We start from the raw sequence: 19118 nt of genomic DNA on the forward strand, positions 1-19118 counted from the left end.
TGAGGTAATCCGCCTGCCAATTGTCCACTCCCGGAATGTGTACCGCGAAGAGAGCTGGAACATGGCGCTCCACCCAACGTAGAATGTCCGCCACTTCCAAGGCCGAAAGGACACTCTTGGTGCCCCCTTGGTGAATGACGTAAGCCACACCCGTGGCATTGTCCGATTGAATGCGCACGAGACAACCCTCCAGGCGGTCGGTCCAGTGCATCAGGCAAAACCGGATCGCTCTCAGCTCCAAGACATTGATCGGCAATCGAGATTCCTCCAGGGACCGAACTCCCTGAGCCGAGTCCTGATTGAGGGCTCCCCCCCACCCGGACAGACTCGCATCTGTGGTGACAACTGTCCAGTATATAGGGAGAAAGGATTTTCCCGACTGAAGCATCGGGGACCATAGCCACCAGACCAGGGACTCTCTGGTCCTGTGGCTTAACCGAATCGGAGAATCCAGAGAATTCGGGTGTTGAGAAGAATTTCCTTTTGAAGAACCCTCGTCTGAAACTGAGCGAATGGGACCGCCTCGAAGGAGGACACCATCAGTCCCAGTACTCTCATACAGGTCCGAAGGGATGGCCGGTCGTTGGACATCAACAAACGAACCACTGACTGGATCTTCTGGAGTTTTTCCGGAGGAAGAAACACCCTAGCAGAGGACGAGTCCAAGGTCAGGCCCAGATAGACCAGTCTCATGAAAGGGGTCAGTGATGACTTTTGAAGTTTCATGATCCAACCGAACTTCTCCAGAGTACTCATGGTGATCCCCAAATTTTCTGTCAGCAACGCGGGGGACTCCGCACGTAGAATCAGATCATCCAGGTAGCCCAGGACCGATATCCCGCCCTGTCGCAACAGTGCCAGGACCGGGGCCAACACCTTTGTGAACACCTGAGGAGCAGAGGCGAGACCAAAGGGTAACGCCACAAACTGATAATGATCTTCTCCCAAGGCAAAACGGAGAAACCGTTGGTAAGCAGCACAGATTGGAATGTGAAGGTAGGCAACCTTGATGTCTATTGAGGCCAGGAAGTACCCCTGATGTAGGGAGGCCACCACCGTGCGAAAAGTTTCCATCTTGAACTTTTGAGCGTGCACGAACACATTAAGAGACTTTAATAATGTCGTCCAGGGTAGTCCCAAACAGACAGTACCCCTGAAAGGGGAGTTCCGTCAAGGCCTTCCTAGAAGCCTGATCCGCAGACTAACACTACAGCCAGAGCATACGCCTCATGACCACCGCCGAAAACGACAGATGACCCAAAAGGGAAGCAATGTCCAGCGCAGCATCGCAAGCATACTGCAGCGCCTGCACCATCTGGTCCAACAGTTCCCCAAATTCAGGAGGGACAGGCTGGCTTCACCCATTCAGTCACCATTTGGGTGACAAGGGCCGAAGCAAAGGCAGGCCGTAGTGCAGTCCCCACCATAGCGTACATGTTGCGGGCTACAGCCTCCGCCTTCCTATCCTCTGGGTCCTTAAAGGACGCAGAATCTTCCACCGGAATCACAGTAGCCTTGTTAAGTCTGGAGACCGGGGGATCCACCTTAGGTGGCACTGACCACTTCTTCACCAGAGACTCCTCAAAAGGGTAGTGCCTGGTAAACCGCCTAGACACCACGGGAGAACGTGTCCACCGCTCCCATTCTTTGGCGAGAAGGCCAGAAAAATAAGTGGGGAAGGGAAAAGACTTTTCCGCCCTCGGAGGCTTATGGGTGCCAGGAGCGACAACAGCAGCATCCTCCAATTTTAGGGTTTCGTGCACTGAAACAACCAGTGTGTCCACCCACGCCTTATCCTGTGCAGCAGAAGAGGCAGAAAGGTCATCCTCACTATCAGAGGAGGTACGGCGCGGGGTACCCAACCCGGCTGGGGTACTCACGTCTGCGGTGGCTGGGTCGGACTCAGAGTCCGAGACATCAGAGGCGGCAGGGGTAGGAGGGGGTCATTTCTGCACACCCCGCCCTCTAAAGGCCACCTCCACCCGGGACACAAAAGCTTCCAGGATCTGGTCTGAGGGGTCCCTGTTGCACGAATAGGACCCACCAGCAAACTTTAAGAAAAATGACAAACTTTTTTTTTTTTTAACTGTATGAAAAGGGAACATCCCCACAACGCTATGGCGTCCCCCGGAGGTCAGGCTCGCGCTACAGACCCCCGTAGAGAGAGAATAAGCACCCAGCAACTCACTGTCCTTGGAATGCAGCAAACATCTAGGAGGTCTGCACGTGCCAGCGGTGACTCATGAAAGGAAATCTGAGCCAGAAGCTTCCCGGGCTGAAGAGAGGGGCTCCTCCCCCGAAAAAACGTCTCCAGGCACACCCACGGGCCTTCCCTGCAAAAAATCCACCGCAAAATGGCTGAAAACCACCCCCCCAAGATGGCCGCTGCCACAAATGCAAACAAGCCTACAACAAAATGGCAGGCCGCGCGACAATCGCAGCAACAGGACTCCCCAGGGAGACCCCCCCATCAGCCCTACTGCACCATCCAGCCCTGGAGGGTCCGATCAAGACCCCCCCGCGCCCATCGACTGAGCGCCGGGAACAGCGCACCCCCTGGCCCCCCATGCACACTAGGCCCCATCCTTAGTTCGGCCCGAACAGGGGGGGAAGGAGGGGGGTCACAACAGGACAGAGGGAACCCTGGAGTGTGAGGGTCCGACCATCCCAGAGAGAGGACACGTGTCCACCCCAAAATCTGCCAGGGAGGGGGGGGGGGCATTTACTCACCATACCGGGAACACAGGCTGGCGCCATCTCATGACAGGACCCCATGCCACCGGAGTAGGGGGGCTGTCGGCCAAATAGAAATGCTGGGACATCAGCCTAGACCCTGTCATGTGCGTCCTGGCGAGGTGTTTAACTCGTGGGGGCCAGTCCCCGTCCAGGGAGACTATGTTGCGGCCGACCCAACGCGCAGCTAAGGCCTGCACACGCTCGCTGGCAAGACTGGGGTGACCACTGGATTTGGGGGTCCAGTCTGTCGCCCAGCCCGGCAAAATTGCTAGAAGATCTCACAGGAAAAGCAATCTGGAGAAAAAAAAGACTAGCTAAAAAAAAAGATCTACATAAAAAATGACTTCTATGCCAGGACCAAAGATCCCCGCAAGGAACTAGGTCCTTACACCTGACTAGGCGGATAAAAACTGACATCCTATGCAGGAAGAGAGAGGGTATACCCCCAGGGACTGCCCATAGGCATAGCCAGAAATTCTTTCTGCCTAGTGTCCTACTCCTGTAGGGGGCGGTATTACCATACTGATATGCATCAGAGGACTGCGTCCGTCAATGAACGATAAAGAAATATTGTTTTTTTTTTTTTCCAAAACGGACGGCTTTTTTTGTTTATAGCGCAAAAAATTAAAACCAGAGGTGATCAAATATCACCAAAAGAAAGCTATATTTGTGGGGAAAAAAGGACATCAATTTTATTTGGGTAAAGTGTCGTACAACCGCGCAATTGTCAGTTAAAGTGATGCAGTGCCGTATCGCAAAAAATGGCCTGGTCATGAAGAGGGGTAAACCTTCTGGGGCTGAAGTGATTAACCACCTCCCACCCGGCCACTGTACATATACGGCCGGGTGGGAGTCTCGTCCTTCTGATCGGACGTTCCGGAACGTCCTTCAGAAGGAGCGAGATCGCGCCGCCGCAGGCACGTGCAGCAGCGCGATCTCTATGTGCCTGTGTCCCTCGGACACAGAGCAACAAGATGCGGCAGGAGGGCCCTGTGATTGGCCCTCCTGATCACATGACGGCTGTGTCCAATCACAGCTGTCATGTAATGTAAACACAGCCGTTGTAACGGCTTCGATCTCTTCTCCTCCTGACAGATCCTGTCAGTGAGGAGAAGAAGAGAGGATCTGTACTGCAGCCGGGTGGATCAGTGAGTATTTCTAATTACTCACTGATCACAGGGGGGGTCTGTGCTGGTAATCAGAACATTGATTACCAGTGCAGCCCTGGGGGGGGGGTGCCACTAGAGCCACCAGGGATGCCCACCCATGACCACCAGGGATGCCCACCATGGCCACCAGGGATGGCAAACAGAGCTCAGGGAGCCTGCCAGTGGTGCCCTCCCTATCACTGCTGCCCACCAATGCCATCTATCAGTGCTGCCCACCAGTGCCCACCAATGCCATCTATCAGTGCTGCCCACCAGTGCCCATTATTGCCATCTATCAGTGCCACCCACCAGTGCCCATTATTGCCCACCAGTGCTGCCTATCAGTGCCGATCAGTGCCACCGATCAGCGCCCATTAGTGCTGCCTATCAGTGCCCATCGGCGCTGCCTATCAGTGCCCACCAATGCTGCATATCAGTGCTATCTATCAGTGCCACATATCAGTGCCCATCAGTGCTGCATACCAGTGCTACCTATCAGTACCCATAAGTGCTGCATATCAGTGCCACCCCATCAGTGCCACCCCATCAGTGTCTCCTCATCAGTGCTTGTCAGTGCGGCGTCATCAGTGCTCATCAGTGCAGGAAAAAATGTATCTAATTACAAAATTTTATAACCTAAACAAAAAAACTTTTTTTTTTTTCAAACTTTTCGGGCTTTTTTTATTTGTGCACCAAAAAAGAAAAAAACTTGCAGTGATCAAATACCACCAAAAGAAAGCTCTATTTGTGGGGAAAAAATGACACAAATTTGGTTTAGGTACAGTGTTGCATGACCGCGCAATTCAAAATGCAACAGCGCTAAAAGCTGAAAATTGGCCTGGGAAGGAAGGGGGTTTAAGTGCCCAGTATTGAGGTAGTTAAAAACACCTAAGTAGCTAAAGCTGATTATACACTTTGCAACCTATGGCTGGTTCTTAATGAACTGAAAGTAATCTGATCAATGGGTGGCTTTGATGGCACCACTCCATACAACATCCTTCATATTCTAAGTCAAAAGAGCTGGGCAACAAATGGACAACCAAACAGCTCTTTATCCAATCAGATGCATGCACTATTTGGGTATTCTGACTGCTGGCAATGCAGGTTTTCAGAATACAATAGCCACAGTAGGAGATTTGAATATCTGTGCTGTAAACTCTTTGCGCAGGTGCGGATTGCAGTGAGGTGCTTGGTTGCTCTTAAATGGAAGAACTGGGAGCTCCCCTCCTTGATTGAATTGCACTCCGGAATCCGAGATGTGAACAGAATGGAATACCCGACTGCTTCCTTAACCACTTGCCGACCGCCGCACGACTATCTACGTCGGCGGTCAGCCCCTCACAGGCAAACTAACGTAGGGCTACGTTGCTTGCTTGTGAGGGTCTAGGGAGCGAGCGCGCGCCGCCGGAGGCGCGCTCCCGCATGGTCACGGACCCCCCCCCCGCGCGTGTGACCAGCGGACCCGATGTCCGCCGGCCACTCGGCGATCGGCGGGGGAGAGGGAGAATGTCAGGCAGCTTGTGTAAACAAGCCACCTGTCATTCTCCTCGCTGTAAAGACACTGATCACATGGATCTACTATGTAGATCCGTTGATCAGTGTCCTTACAGCTCAAGCCACAGCCAATCACAGTAGAAAGCACGCCCCTAGGGACACACACAGCCCCTCCCTCCCAAATAAAGGTAACCTCTTCACTACCAGTGTATTTTTACAGTAACAGTGCATATATATAGCACTGATTACTGTAGAAATGTCACTGGTAACCCCAAAAGTGTCAAAAATGTCAGTCAAGGGTCCGATCTGTCCGCCGCAATGTCGCAGTACCGCAAAAAAAAAAAAAAATCGCAGATCGCCGCCATTACGCGTTAAAAAAAAACAACAAAAATGACAAAAATCTTTCCCTTTGTTAGTAAACGTGATAACTTTTGCGCAAACCAATCAAAATACGCTTTTTGATTTTTACATTTTTTTGGGGGGGAATTTCATATAAAAAATTTGAAAAATATTGCTATTTTTGCAAAATTGACGCTCTTTTTTTGTTTATAGCGCGTGATCAAAAAATCGCACAGGTGATCAAATACCACCAAAAGAAAGCTCTGTTTGTGGGAAAAAAAGGACGCCAAATTTGTTTAGGTACAGCGTCGCACGACCGCGCAATTGTCCGTTAAAGTCACGCAGTGCCGAATCGCAAAATACCCCCTGGTCGGAATGGGGGTAAAATCTTCCGGGGCTTAAGTGGTTAAATGTTTCACTGGACACTCAATAACCAGGTCTGAGAATTGTGGGACATTCTAGAAACTCCCCTAGTTTGACTTACTCTGGGCCGCTGTGGGATATGCGTGGGTAGTGGCCTCCGGTTTTAGCAGGGCTCTGAAGCAGGTGGATCCTCTACTCTCCCCTCCCCTTTCCTTTACCCTCTTACACTCCTCTCCCTCTCCTTTGTATTTAGTACAGCGACGTTTGATATGCGGCTGTGTACCTTAGTGGGGATAAGATCTAGTTTTGATTGTGTATTCCTTTCTCTTCCTCTTGAAGTAAGCCTGCTTACCTCACTCTCTCTGTTAACGTTTTAAGCAATCTGAGCTACAGTAGCTCTTCTATGGAATTGGACAACACGGCTCAATATTTTGTCATTATAGTGAGCACTTTTCACTTCTATTACGTTTTATCAATTTTGGATACTTATATTTATTTTTTGTATGCACTTGGCTACCTTATCAGATGATTTTTGTCACAATTTATTTATTTTTAACACTTTATTGGTATTGCACCTATATTTCACCACACATCAGATTTTAGCCCATTGTATTTTATTTATTGTGATATTTATTATTTATCTCTGTGTATTTATATCTACTGTACACACTTTTCTTGTTTATATATCACCATCTAGACCATTTTCCTCAGTAGACAGCGCCATTCCCTTACCTTTACTCTTAGAAGATAGACTTAGAACTAAACTAGAGAAACTTAACATAAATAAATCACCGGGACCGGATGGCTTGCACCCGAGGGTTCTTAAAGAGCTCAGCCAGGTGATTGCCAGACCATTATTCTTGATCTTTAAGGATAGTCTACAGATGGGTATGTTGCCAGCTGATTGGAAAAAAGCCAACGTGGTACCAATATTTAAAAAAGGGCCGAGATATATCCCAGGTAACTATAGGCATGTCAGCCTAACATCAGTAGTCTGCAAGATTTTGGAGGGGATGTTAAGAGACTATATACAAGACTTTAGTAATGAAAACAGTATTATTAGTAGTAATCAGCATGGATTCATGAAAAATCGTTCTTGCCAAACCAATCTATTAACCTTCTACGATGAAGTGAGCTGCCACCTAGATAAAGGAAAGCCTGTGGATGTGGTGTTTCAGGACTTTGCAAAGGCCTTTGACACCATTCCCCATAAACGCTTACTGTACAAACTAAGGAATGTAGGTATGGACCATAGGGTGGATAGTACCTGGATAGAGAACTGGTTCCAGGGGAGAGTCCAGAGGGTGGTGATTAATGGGGAGTACTCGGATTGGGCAGGTGTGGAAAGTGGGGTCCCCCAAGGTTCTGTCCTGGGACCAATCCTGTTTAATTTATTCATAAATGATCTAGAGGAGGGGATATCTAGTACAATCTCAGTATTTGTGGATGATACTAAATTAAGCATGCCAATATCTTCGATACCGGATGTGGAAACCTTACCAGCGGACCTGAACAAAATAATGGGGTGGGCAACTACATGGCAGATGAGGTTTAATGTTGAGAAATGTAAAGTAATGCACTTGGGCATCAGAAACACGAAAGCAAGCTACTCACTAGGGGGGAACCTCTGGGTGAATCTAAGATGGAAAAGGACCTGGGGGTTCTGGTGGACAACAGGCTTGGCAGTGGCATGCAATGCCAAGCCGCTGCAAGCAAAGCCAACAGAATACTGGCATGTATAAGGAGGCGGCGACTGTCGGAGGACGTAAGAGAAAAGGGGATACACTCCAGAAATAAAGAGATTATTCTTCCACTCTACAAGACTCTGGTCCGGCCACATCTGGAGTATGCTGTCCAGTTCTGGGCACCAGTCCTCAGAAAGGACGTGCTGGAACTGGAGAGAGTCCAGTGAAGGGCAACAAAAATAATTAGGGGAATGGAGGGCATCGGCTATGAGGAAAGACTACAAGCACTTAACTTATTCTCTCTGGAGAAGAGACGATTGAGGGGGGATATGATATCCATGTACAAATACTGTACTGGCGTCCCTAGCATAAGGAACAAACTTATGGCTAGAAAAAAAAAAAAAAAAAAAAAAGCCCCATTGAAGTCCATGCGTCCGGCGCCCCGCATGTAGATTAGGGGGCCGGGCGCATGGAAGCCGCCACTGGATCTGAGCCACCGACAAGGAGCGAGGATGAACCCCAAAAGACTCACACCACGCAATGTGGGTCTTCCACATACAATGGTAGATCTTCCTAGAAGTAGATTTCCTAGCTTTTAACAGTGTAGGAATCACTGACGCAGATAAACCCTAATCCTTCAGCACCTGCTGTCAAAGCCAGCGACTGTAAAGCAGGATGGAAGATCGGTCCTTGACCAGCCGCACCAAATTGGAGTACCAAGCTCGATGAGGCAAGTCTGGAGCCACTAAGATGACCGGAATCCCTTATGCCTCGATCCTGCATAGAAGTCTGGACAGGAGAGGAGGAAAGGCGTAAATCAGACCATACTGACTCCACGGGGCAACCAGCGCATCTGTGGCATCCGCCAGAGGATCCCTTGACTGAGCCAAAAAACTTTGCCCATGGTCCAATGCCTGGCGACTGAGGTAATCCACCTGCCAATTTTCCACCCAAGGAATGTGTATGGCGGAGAGGGCTGGAACTAACCATTCTGCCCACCTTAGAATGCCGGCTACCTCCAGAGCTGCCAGGACACTTCTTGTGCACCCTTGGTGATTGACATAAGCCACGGCCGTGGCATTGTCCCATTGAATGCGGACAACCCTGAAGACGATCCATCCAATGATCCAGACACAGTCTGATCACTCGGAGTTCCAAGACATTGATCGGTAGTCTGAATGCTTCCAGCGTCCAGATCCCCTATGCTTGCCGAGGATGCCTTCTCAGCCGGACAGGCTGGAATCTGTGGTGACCACTGTCAAATACAAGGAGAAGAAGGATTTTCCCAGCCGAAGCACGAAGCCACCATATCAGGGACTCCTTGGTTTCCCAACTCAGCCGGATCTTATTGTCAAGAGACTGCGGAGTCTTGCCCATTTGATAAGAATCTCCCTTTGCAGGGACCTCGTATGGAACTGTGCAAACTGAACCGCTATGAACATTTGTTGGCCTGCATTGCAGCCTGCATTTTCTGGAGTTTGTCCAGAGGAAGGAGCACTCTGGCTAAGGCCAAGTCCAGAGTCAGGCCTAGATAGTCAAGCTTTGTGGACGGAAGCAGAGCAGACTTCTGAAAATTCTGAATCCAGTCTAACTCCCCAGAGTTTGTATTGTGATCTCCAGGTTCTCCACCAGAACAGAGGGAGACTCAACTTGCAGAAGGAGATCATCCAAGTAGCCCAGTACTGCGATCCCTCCCGTTGGCGTAGCAAAGCTAGCACCAGGGCTAACACTTTTGTGAAGACCCGAGGAGCAGATGCAAGACCAAAGAGTAAGGCCACAAACTGATAATGCTCCTCTCCCACGGCAAAGTGGCGCAAACGCTGGTGACTGGCACATATTGGAAGGTAGGCATCCTTGATATCAATAGAGGCAAGGAAATCCCCCTAACGCAGGGATGCCACCACTGTTGGAATGGACTCTATTCTTAACTTCTGTACCAGCACAAAACAGTTTAGCGCCTTGAGGTCTAGGATTGGATGCACTTCCTTCCTTCCTGGGAACTGTGAACAGGTTTGAGTAAAAACCTTGAAAACTTTCCGAGGTTGGAACCAGGACAAGAAAAAACCTTTCCGGGGGACAAGAGCAAAACTCGATCTTGTAGCCAGACCGAATTACTTTGTGGACCCACTTGTCTTGCACCCGGGAAGTCTACAGGTCTGGAAACCAGTGAAGACGTATCCCCACCCCTGGGGGTGCACCTTTATGCAGAAGGAGCCTTGTCCACGGATCTGGAGAAGCCTGATCTTGGCTTGCCAGACCAGGTTCCTTTGGATCCTACAGAAAAGGCCCTGAAAGGCTTTGAGCCCTTGTCAATCAACCCTGAGGGACGAAAGAACTTCTTATGAGCTGAGAAGGAAGGCCCACTTTGACAACAAGGGTTCCTTGCCCTTAGTAGCCTGAAAAAAGAAAGGTACTTTAAACTTGTGAGACCTTTAATGATGTCATCCATGGTAGCTCCAAACAGGCAATCTTCTTGAAAAAGAAGATCAGTCAAGGCCTTTTTTGAAGTCTTATCCGCAGACCAGCACTTGAGCCAAAAAACACGCCGAAGGACCACTGACAAAACAGAGGCGAGCCATCAGGGAAGCCACATGCAAAGAGGCATCACAGATAAAGTGCAGCTTGTCCGCCAGCTCGGCAAAGGCAGGGGGAGCCGTTTCCCCTCCAGGTCACTGCGTAGGAGCTTAGCCCACTCCGTCAGAGTTTGCGACACTAGGGAAATGGTGAATACCAGCCTCATTGCCGAACCAGCCAAAGTGTACATAGTGCGGGCCACAGTCTCCGCCTTTCGGTAAGCCGGATCCTTAAAGGCCAGGGACTCTTCAACCAGAATGATGGTTGCCTGGTTTACCTGGAAACCAGGGGGTCCACCACCACCAGGCATAGTCCACATCTTAAGAAGGGACTCCTCTTAACGCCTAGTAAAGCACTTAGGGGACCCCCCCGGACGATTTGTTCGTCCCCACTCTTTAGAGACAATTCTGTCAAAATAGGCGTGGAAAGGAAACACCTTTGCCGCTCTGGATGGCTTGTGAGTGCCAAAGGACACCTGTGCCTCCGTCGCAGCTTCAGCTGCATCCTCCATCTTCAGGGTCTCATGCACAGATACAATCAGTGCATCAACCAGCGCCTTTTCTGCACGGTAGCAAACATGGAGTAATCATGCTCACTATCAGAGGATTCCAGGCGTGTGGTTGCAGATCCAGCAGGGTGAACCAAGTCCGGAGCGTCTGAATCAGATTCAATATCAGATGAGACAGATGAGGCAGGGGAAGGCGGTGGGTGCTTTTTGCTAACCTGTCGCCCGCAAGCTACCTCCACCGGGGACACAAGGGACTCCATGACCGTCGTCAGAGCATGGATGGATCGTTGAGACCTGGAGAGGAAATGTGCATCAAAGACTCCATGAGTCACCAGGGGGACCCCACAAAATGTGTAAAACACTGCTAAGGGACAACCCCAACTGCGCTGGCAGCACCACCGGGTCGCCAGGCATGAAGCACCAAGCGATCCTCAGCAGAGAGGGAGAGGACCCCACCAGACTCACCACCCACAGAAAAAGGCACCTGCAGCTACCAGGAGAATCTGCACTACACGTGCGGCGATCAAGAAGTAAAATGATCCAGTAGTCAGCATCAAGGGATGAGGAGGGGCTCCCCCTGCCAAAATCGCCGCCCACAGACCACCACTGTGATGGCCACCCCTATTTCCAATGGCAAACCACAACAAAATGACCGCCGGACTACACAAACATGGCCGCACTGTATAGAAACACACAGGTTACAAAAAAATGGAGGCCCCGCGTTGCACCACAAGGCTTACAGAAACCCAGGAAGGAGACCAGGCCTCAAGAACAGATCCAGGCAGGATGGGGATCCCTGGCAGGAGCCCCCACCAGAAGAATCACTACATGTTTAAAGAGGTTGTAAACCTCAGGGAAAAAAAAAAAAACGACAAAGGCATTATGAGCTAGTATGCATCGCATACTAACTCATTAAGAAATGCTTACCTTAGAACGAAGCCCCTGCAGTGCCGCCCGCTCACCGGTGACACGGCCGACATGTTCAGCCGTCCTACTTCCTGGTTCGTGTCCTCCGCCCATCTGATTGGCTGGAGTCGCAATGAAGTCACTCCCGCGCATGCTCGCGGGAGAGCGCATTACAGCACAGGGCTCTGAAGGAATGGCACGGGCAGCCGTTTCTTCAGAGCACATGCGCCAGTGATGTCATTGGCTGTATGCAAAGCAAACATCTCCTAAACGGTGCAAGTTTAGGAGATCTTTACAGTACCTATAGATAAGCCTTATTATAGGCTTGCCTATAGGTACATGTTAGAGAGGGGGGTTTACAACCACTTTACAAGAAAAAACAAACATCTTTGACCAATCCATATGGCACTGCGATACTTTAGCTGACAATTCACGTAACACTGTATCCAAATTAAAAATGTATGTAGTTTTTTTCACACACACACAGCTTTCTTTTGGTGGACAGTACATTTTGAAAAACAAAAAACAAAACTCTTATTTTTTTAGTTTCGGTTATAAAACCTATCTGATAAAAACATTTAAAAATCCAATTTCTTCATAAATTTAAGCCAATATGTATTTGGCTACATATTTTTTTAATACTAATAATGGTGGCGACTCACAGTGGGACTGCGATATAGTGGTGGACAATTGGACACTAACCGACACTTTGTGGGACCCACTGACACTAATGCAGTGATCAGTGCTAAAAATATGCACTGACACTGTACTAATGACACTGGCTGGGAAAGGGTCAAACACCAAGGGCAATCAAAGGGTTCAGTGTATGCCTAGCAAGTGTTCTTTGTAAACTGTGTGCTGCTTTTACTAACATAAGTGGTGGATTTTATTCCCTGCATTGCAGGGACACAAAATCCATTTCTTTCCTCCTTTTAGAACGGAGCTCTGTCTTGTTTACATAGGCAGATCTCTTTTCTGTGTCTCTGCCCGACGTTCGGCGGGTGCCGGTAGACATCCTTTGCCCGGCACCCACAGTTCGGCTTCTGCTGTGAGTAGTAACAGAAGAAGCAGCGCGCCCCTAGTGCAGAATCACGTACACTATCACGTGCAGAATCATGTATACTATATTACCAAAAGTATAACATATTATAACAGCTTCAACTCTTCTGGGAAGGCTATCCACAAGGAGTGTGTTTATGGGAATGTTTGACCATGCTTCCATAAGCCCATTTGTGAGGTTAGGCACTGATGTGTGTGGCTCACAGTCTCCGCTCTAATTCATCCCAAAGGTGTTCTATAAGGTGCAGGTCAGTCAAGTTCCTCCACCCCAAACTCGCTCAGTCATGTTTACAGACCTTGTTTTTTGCACTGGTGCGCAGTCATGTTGGAACAGGAAGGGGCAGTTCCCACAAAGTTGGGAGCATTAAATGGTCCAAAATGTCTTATGCCTCGTACACACGGTCAGATAATCGTACGACATATCGTTCGAGTAAAGTAGCATGCTACAAAATGTCGAATGCAACCATGTGTACTAACCATATGATTTCTGCCGTACGATTGTGTGAAAGCAACCAGAATGCGTAGCCACGTCTTGGAAGCTTATAGTTATTTCGCTATTTCCGATCATGCGCGGTGTTTGTCGAACGATTTTTAGCGGACGCATAGTGTACTAATTACACGATTGTCGTTCGCGGGGCTATCGTACGACAGAAGTTTTCCTGTTTGTCCCTTCGGATTTTGTTGGACGAACTGTTGTGATCGGCTGTCGAAAGCTGTGTACTAACGATCAGATTATCGTGCAACCAGGTCGAAAGCGAGTTTTTTCGTACGATTATCTGACCGTGTGTACGAGGCATTAGTATGCTGACGCCTTAAGAATCCCCTTCACTGGAAATTCGCCTAACCCCTGAAAAACAACCCGCAACATAACCCCCCCCCCCCCCCCCCAAATGATTTGGACCAGTGCACAAAGCAAGGTCCATAAAAAAAATGGATGAGAGAATTTGGGGTGGAGGAACTTGACTGATTGGCACAGAGTCCTAACCTCAACCCGATAGAACATCTTTGGGATGAATTAGAGTGGAGACTGCAAGCCAGGCCTTCTCGTCCACATTCGTGCCCAACCTCCTCACAATGCGCTTCTGGAAGAATGGTCAAATATTCCCATAGACACACTCCCAAACCTTGTGGACAGTCAGAAGAGTTGAAGCTGCAAAGGGTGGGCCAACTCAATATTGAACTCTACGGACTAAGACTGGGATGCCATTAAAGTTAATGTTAGTGTAAATGCAGGCATCCCAATACTTTTGTTAATATAGTGTATATATTCGTGATTCTGCAAGTGGTTACTAGTTGTCATCTACACTGGTAAAATTTCCCTAATGACCAAACACACCTAAGCTCTCCATCTTGTTTAATCAGAGAATGCTTTGCAAAAGTATTCTCTGAAAGGCACCAATGTTGAGCAACCAACCGCCTGTGTTCAGAATGCAGCAGGGCAGCAGCTAAGCACAGGACCTGGGAGCAAGTGGAGATCACTGGTGTGGCATTTTCAATTTCAGTGATTTCCATCTTCCAGGGGGATTGGCCAGGCACGGTAGATGCATAGTTACATTGGTCCATGCTATAAAATATCTATACCTGATATTTTTTTTTTTTTAAATCATGGCCAAGTGTCCTCTTCAGTGACCTTTATTACACAGTTTATTACATTTACTGGACTCACCTTTAAAATATTTGTGAACTGTAATCACATCCCCCCTTAAGCGCTTCTTCTCCACAGTGAATAAATGTAATCTATGTAATAGATTCTCATAGCAGAGATCCTCCATGCCCTTAATTGTGTTGCCCTCGCTGAACATTAAAGTGGTATTAAACCCAAAACGAAAAGGTTGAACCAGTTTTATTTTAAAGGGGTAGACTTATTGAAGACAGAACAGCTATTAAGGTTTCTGTGTTTTTCGGTTTTAATTTTTGTTAAATATTAAATATAGATATGAAATGTGCACTCTACTAAAAAAACATACCTTAATTTTCAGCATGCCCAAAGTGGTCTGGAACAAGACCAGAGAGCCCTGGTAGAAGAATACATCCCAGATCCGTAACAACAGTTTTATGTGCACTACACTGGCAAATGCAGTAAGGAACCAGTGCAAAGTGATGAGGGACAGCTCTGCAGGCCATGAGAAAAGAGACATACAGTAAGGGCAATTTGTGCACAATATACAGATAATTACAGTAATAGAAGATAAACTTGCAAGTAAAGCACATGCCTTTGTGTCTATACTTGCAATGCCTATAACAATGAGAATGACCAGGAGCTGTCATTCCTACACATAGCTATACAAAGTCACTCACCAATATCATGTTCCTGTAAAAGCTTATCCAGCCGAGGGAGATACTGAACAATGAGGTGTCTGAGTACTCGCTGGTCTGTCTGAACCCCTAGCAGAGTGGTGCTGAAATAGGATGCAGGCACCAGATCTTCTATAACAGCACACATCATCCAGAAGGCATCTTCCTCCTCCAAAAAGAGCAGCAAGCAAGCAGCCACCTGCCAAAAAAAGGAAAATGAAGACTCTAGATTACAGGGATTGATTCAGGCAGAAAGCAACTTGGGCAAAAATTTTACCTGTAAAATAGCATCAGTATAATGCTAGATGTGAATGTGTATCAATAGCATAAGTCTGACATGCTTTTGAGATCATTCAGAATTTATTGACAGGTGAATTTGACCTGCAGTTATCCTCCTTCTGACCTGCTTCAAAAGTGTACCTTGCAATTTAATAGATTGACTTGAGGTGCAGAAATGATTGCTCCCTAAGCTGCAAAAGCAGCAGGTGGGGATGTACATATGCCTCAGCTGCAATACTTTATATTACACTGCAGCAAAATTTGTCTGAACAGTACCAACTGTCAAGCATGTTCTATTCAACCTAAGGGGCCATGCCGCCACTGAGTGCAATGCATGCAGTAGGAGCGCGGTGCTGCAGTTTTTTTTACTGATTAAAATAGGCAAGATGCAACATAATGCCTCCTTGCGGACTGTCAAACAAGTCCTAAATGTTATATTCCCAACCAGCTACACCCATAAGAAAAAAAGGAATTTTAACCTACCTGTAAATTCTATATCTCGAAGTACAGTACAGGGCATAGGCTAAATATTCATATGCATTGGGTTACATACAGGTTTTTACCTTCAGGTGATTAGACACTGTTAAGTCTTTTGAGAACAAGCCCCCTGGGTGCCCCCCTTATAGGCTTGTGTACTATACTGTACTGCAAGATGGGATTCCTTTATAAAAACCAAAAATGTAATATTTCAGCTTACTAATCACTAGGCAAGGGGGCTACATTCGTTTTTATTTCTTAGGATTTTTTTCCCTCTGTTTTCACCCGGTGATCCAGCCAGTAACACTCCTCCTGTATTAAGGGTGCACCCACTCTGGATTATTTAACAGCCGCTAGCAATTATCACGGTGTTCCCCCGACGGGTATGGCTTACCCTGCAGCTCCACCGGAAGAACATAGACTCCGCAGGGGGGGTTCCCCTGTCAACACAGTCTGTGTTGATGGTGGAAATTGAGGTTGCAGATTTGCTCTGTCAGATTTGGATACAGTACCAAATTAAAGCCAAACTCCAGCTAACACTGCAGTTGTAGAAGCAGTTACAGCAACAGATTGTACAAAAAAAATTAAATCTGATCATTGTAAGCCCTCTTGTCAGTGGTAAATGGTTTGTCTCAACACTAACTGCTACATTTTTAGGAGAGTTTACAGACTTAACAGACCTACTGGCTAGATCACCAGATGAAACTAATGGAAAAAAAAGCCTAAATAAGAAAACCATTGTATCAATCTGCTGCAATATTTGCTTTTGGGTTTAATACCCCTTTAATCATACAATAAAGGGGGCAGGGTGAATATTTACAGACCTTGGGCCATCTCTAAGCAATGATCGGCTAACAAGGGTGGGCAACAACTAGGAAAATAGAAACTGTGATGACAGGCCCAACAATACTGAGGGTGAAGAGACCCAACTTAAGAGTGCTGCTGCTAGAATCTTGTTGCCAAATGGTGAATAAGAATAGAAATAGAAAAATGTATATATACATATAAAAAACATATGTATAAGAATTAATCTTCTATAAAAGATAACAATAAAAGTTCATATACATATAAAAATATGTATAAAAATTGATCTTCTATAAAAAAATTATAGTAAAAATCCATAAGTGATAAATTAGTGGATGAGGCTTCAAGGTAAGCTCAATGAGTGAGTCCCGAGGTGGTCCAGGTATTGGGTGCCGGGTGAGGAAACCAGTGCTCCCCTCTCAGTATTCCCCGCACTCACCAGAACTCCAGCGTGAAGTAAATTAGGTATTCCCTCTGTCAGGCAAATGCTGTGTGCCAGTCTCCTCAGGGGTTAATCCTGGATCAGCTCTCCCATAAGTAATACAACAATATAAACGATATGGCCTCATACAAGTATCGCATCCATCAGTAGTATAGGCAGATTCCAGGTTGTATAAAGAAGAAGAACCTCATATAGTGAAGTACTGCATAAATTCACATCTTTATTAGAATAAAAGTATAGTACTCATATTTAAAAGCAGGTAAACCAATGCATACAAGTGATAGGGACCGCAAACCCCACTCACTGGCGGTAACTTCCAGGACGCTATGCGTTCCAGCGACCGGATCTGCGTCTCACTCAAGTGGAAATGACGTAATTACGCTCTACGCGAGAGCATAGACCTTCTGTCTGAAATTTGCATGTCGGAATTTCTACCCGGCAACATCTGACCGCATACATGAAAATTCACCCATTGGCTGGAACGCCTATTACTTACAATTCCGGTTGCCTAGTAACCTACTAGTATATCAATAGCGGACATGGCGTGATTGACGCTGCTCCTAATGACGTCAGTGGTGACGAAACGCGTAATTACATCATTTCCGCTTGAGTGAGACGCAGATCCAGTCGCTGGAACGCATAGCGTCCCGGAAGTTACCGCCAGCGAGGGGTTTGCGGTCCCTATCACTTGTATGCATTGGTTTACCTGCTTTTAAATGTGAGCACTATACTTTTATTCTAATAAAGAAGTGAATTTATGCAGTACTTTACTATATGAGGTTCTTCTTCTTTATATAACCTGGAATCTGCCTATACTACTGATGGATGCGATACTTGTATGATGCCATATCGTTTATATTGTTGTTATACTTATGGGAGAGCGGATCCAGGATTAACCCCTGAGGAGACTGGCACACAGCATTTGCCTGACAGAGGGAATACCTAATTTACTTCACGCTGGTTACCCCTGCAGGCGTGCCGAGTTCTGGTGAGTGTGGGGGATACTTTAGAGGGGAGCACTGGTTTCCTCACCCGGCACCCATTTTTACTATAATTTTTTTATAGAAGATCAATTTTTATACATATTTTTGTATGTATATGAACTTATTGTTATCTTTTATAAAAGATTACTTCTTATACATATGTTTTTTATATGTATATATACATTTTTCTATTTCTATTCTTATTCACCATTTTCACTTGCTAATTTATATTGGCACACTTGAGAATTTGCTCTCAGATCACCTTATATTATCATACATAATATGATACATAGATCATATTACGGTCACTGTCACTTTATTGCACTTATTAAGTTATTAGATTATTGATTGTTATTATTGTACTATCACCATTATTTAATGCCAATTGTTTTTATTATATTTATTATACCACTATGAATTATATATTTTCAAGTGGCACAACATATTCCATTTTTTCACCATTATAAATAGACCATAATATCACTTGGCAGCGCCACTTACCTCACCACCCCTACACACATTTGAATATAGCCTTCAGACTATATTTTGAGGTAGGCTGCAGCCATCAACTTTATCCAATAGCGCGTTATTCCCATTTTTCAAATCACTAGTGACACTCATTGAGTGTTTTTTTGTGCAGCTATGGATATTTTTAGCTTATTGGCAATAGAGATATTAATATAGGAGAAGTGTTTAACCAAGAAAGAGCTACAACCAATCACAATCTCTATACCTTTTTTAAGCAACTGAGACATGATCTCGAGAAACAGCTGAGAGTATGGTGGGACATTTCCACTTTGGAAATATACATAAAAGAAAGTCACTATTGGTTTGCGCTGACACAGATTCAATTCATTTTAAAAAGGGGCAATCATCTCTATTTCAGCAGCAGCTCACAAACTCATATTATTAAATTCAACATTGTGAATTTACACTAATATTTGGCACTTTAATCAGCACATAATTTATTTAGCAGCACTGACAGACACTCTATTTATTTTTTACTTTCTGCTATAAAACATTCCC

The 19118-nt window shown here is 46.5% G+C and overlaps 1 protein-coding gene across 2 annotated transcripts in view; it reads right to left on the reverse strand.

Moving 5' to 3' along the window:
• SGSM3 (small G protein signaling modulator 3) overlaps positions 1–19118 on the reverse strand; it is a 335727-nt gene that overhangs the window by 251506 nt on the left and 65103 nt on the right. For both annotated transcript variants that reach the window (XM_082265578.1, XM_082265577.1), the window contains exons 7-8: positions 15111–15306; positions 14780–14925 (exon numbers count right to left, since the gene is read on the reverse strand). In XM_082265578.1, coding sequence (XP_082121704.1) covers positions 14780–14925; positions 15111–15306 — 342 coding nt within the window. The remainder of the gene's footprint in view (positions 1–14779; positions 14926–15110; positions 15307–19118) is intronic.

This window comes from Pelophylax lessonae (assembly GCF_965119305.1).
Source record: "Pelophylax lessonae genome assembly, chromosome: 8".
In the NCBI taxonomy this organism is placed as follows: Eukaryota; Metazoa; Chordata; class Amphibia; order Anura; family Ranidae; genus Pelophylax; species Pelophylax lessonae.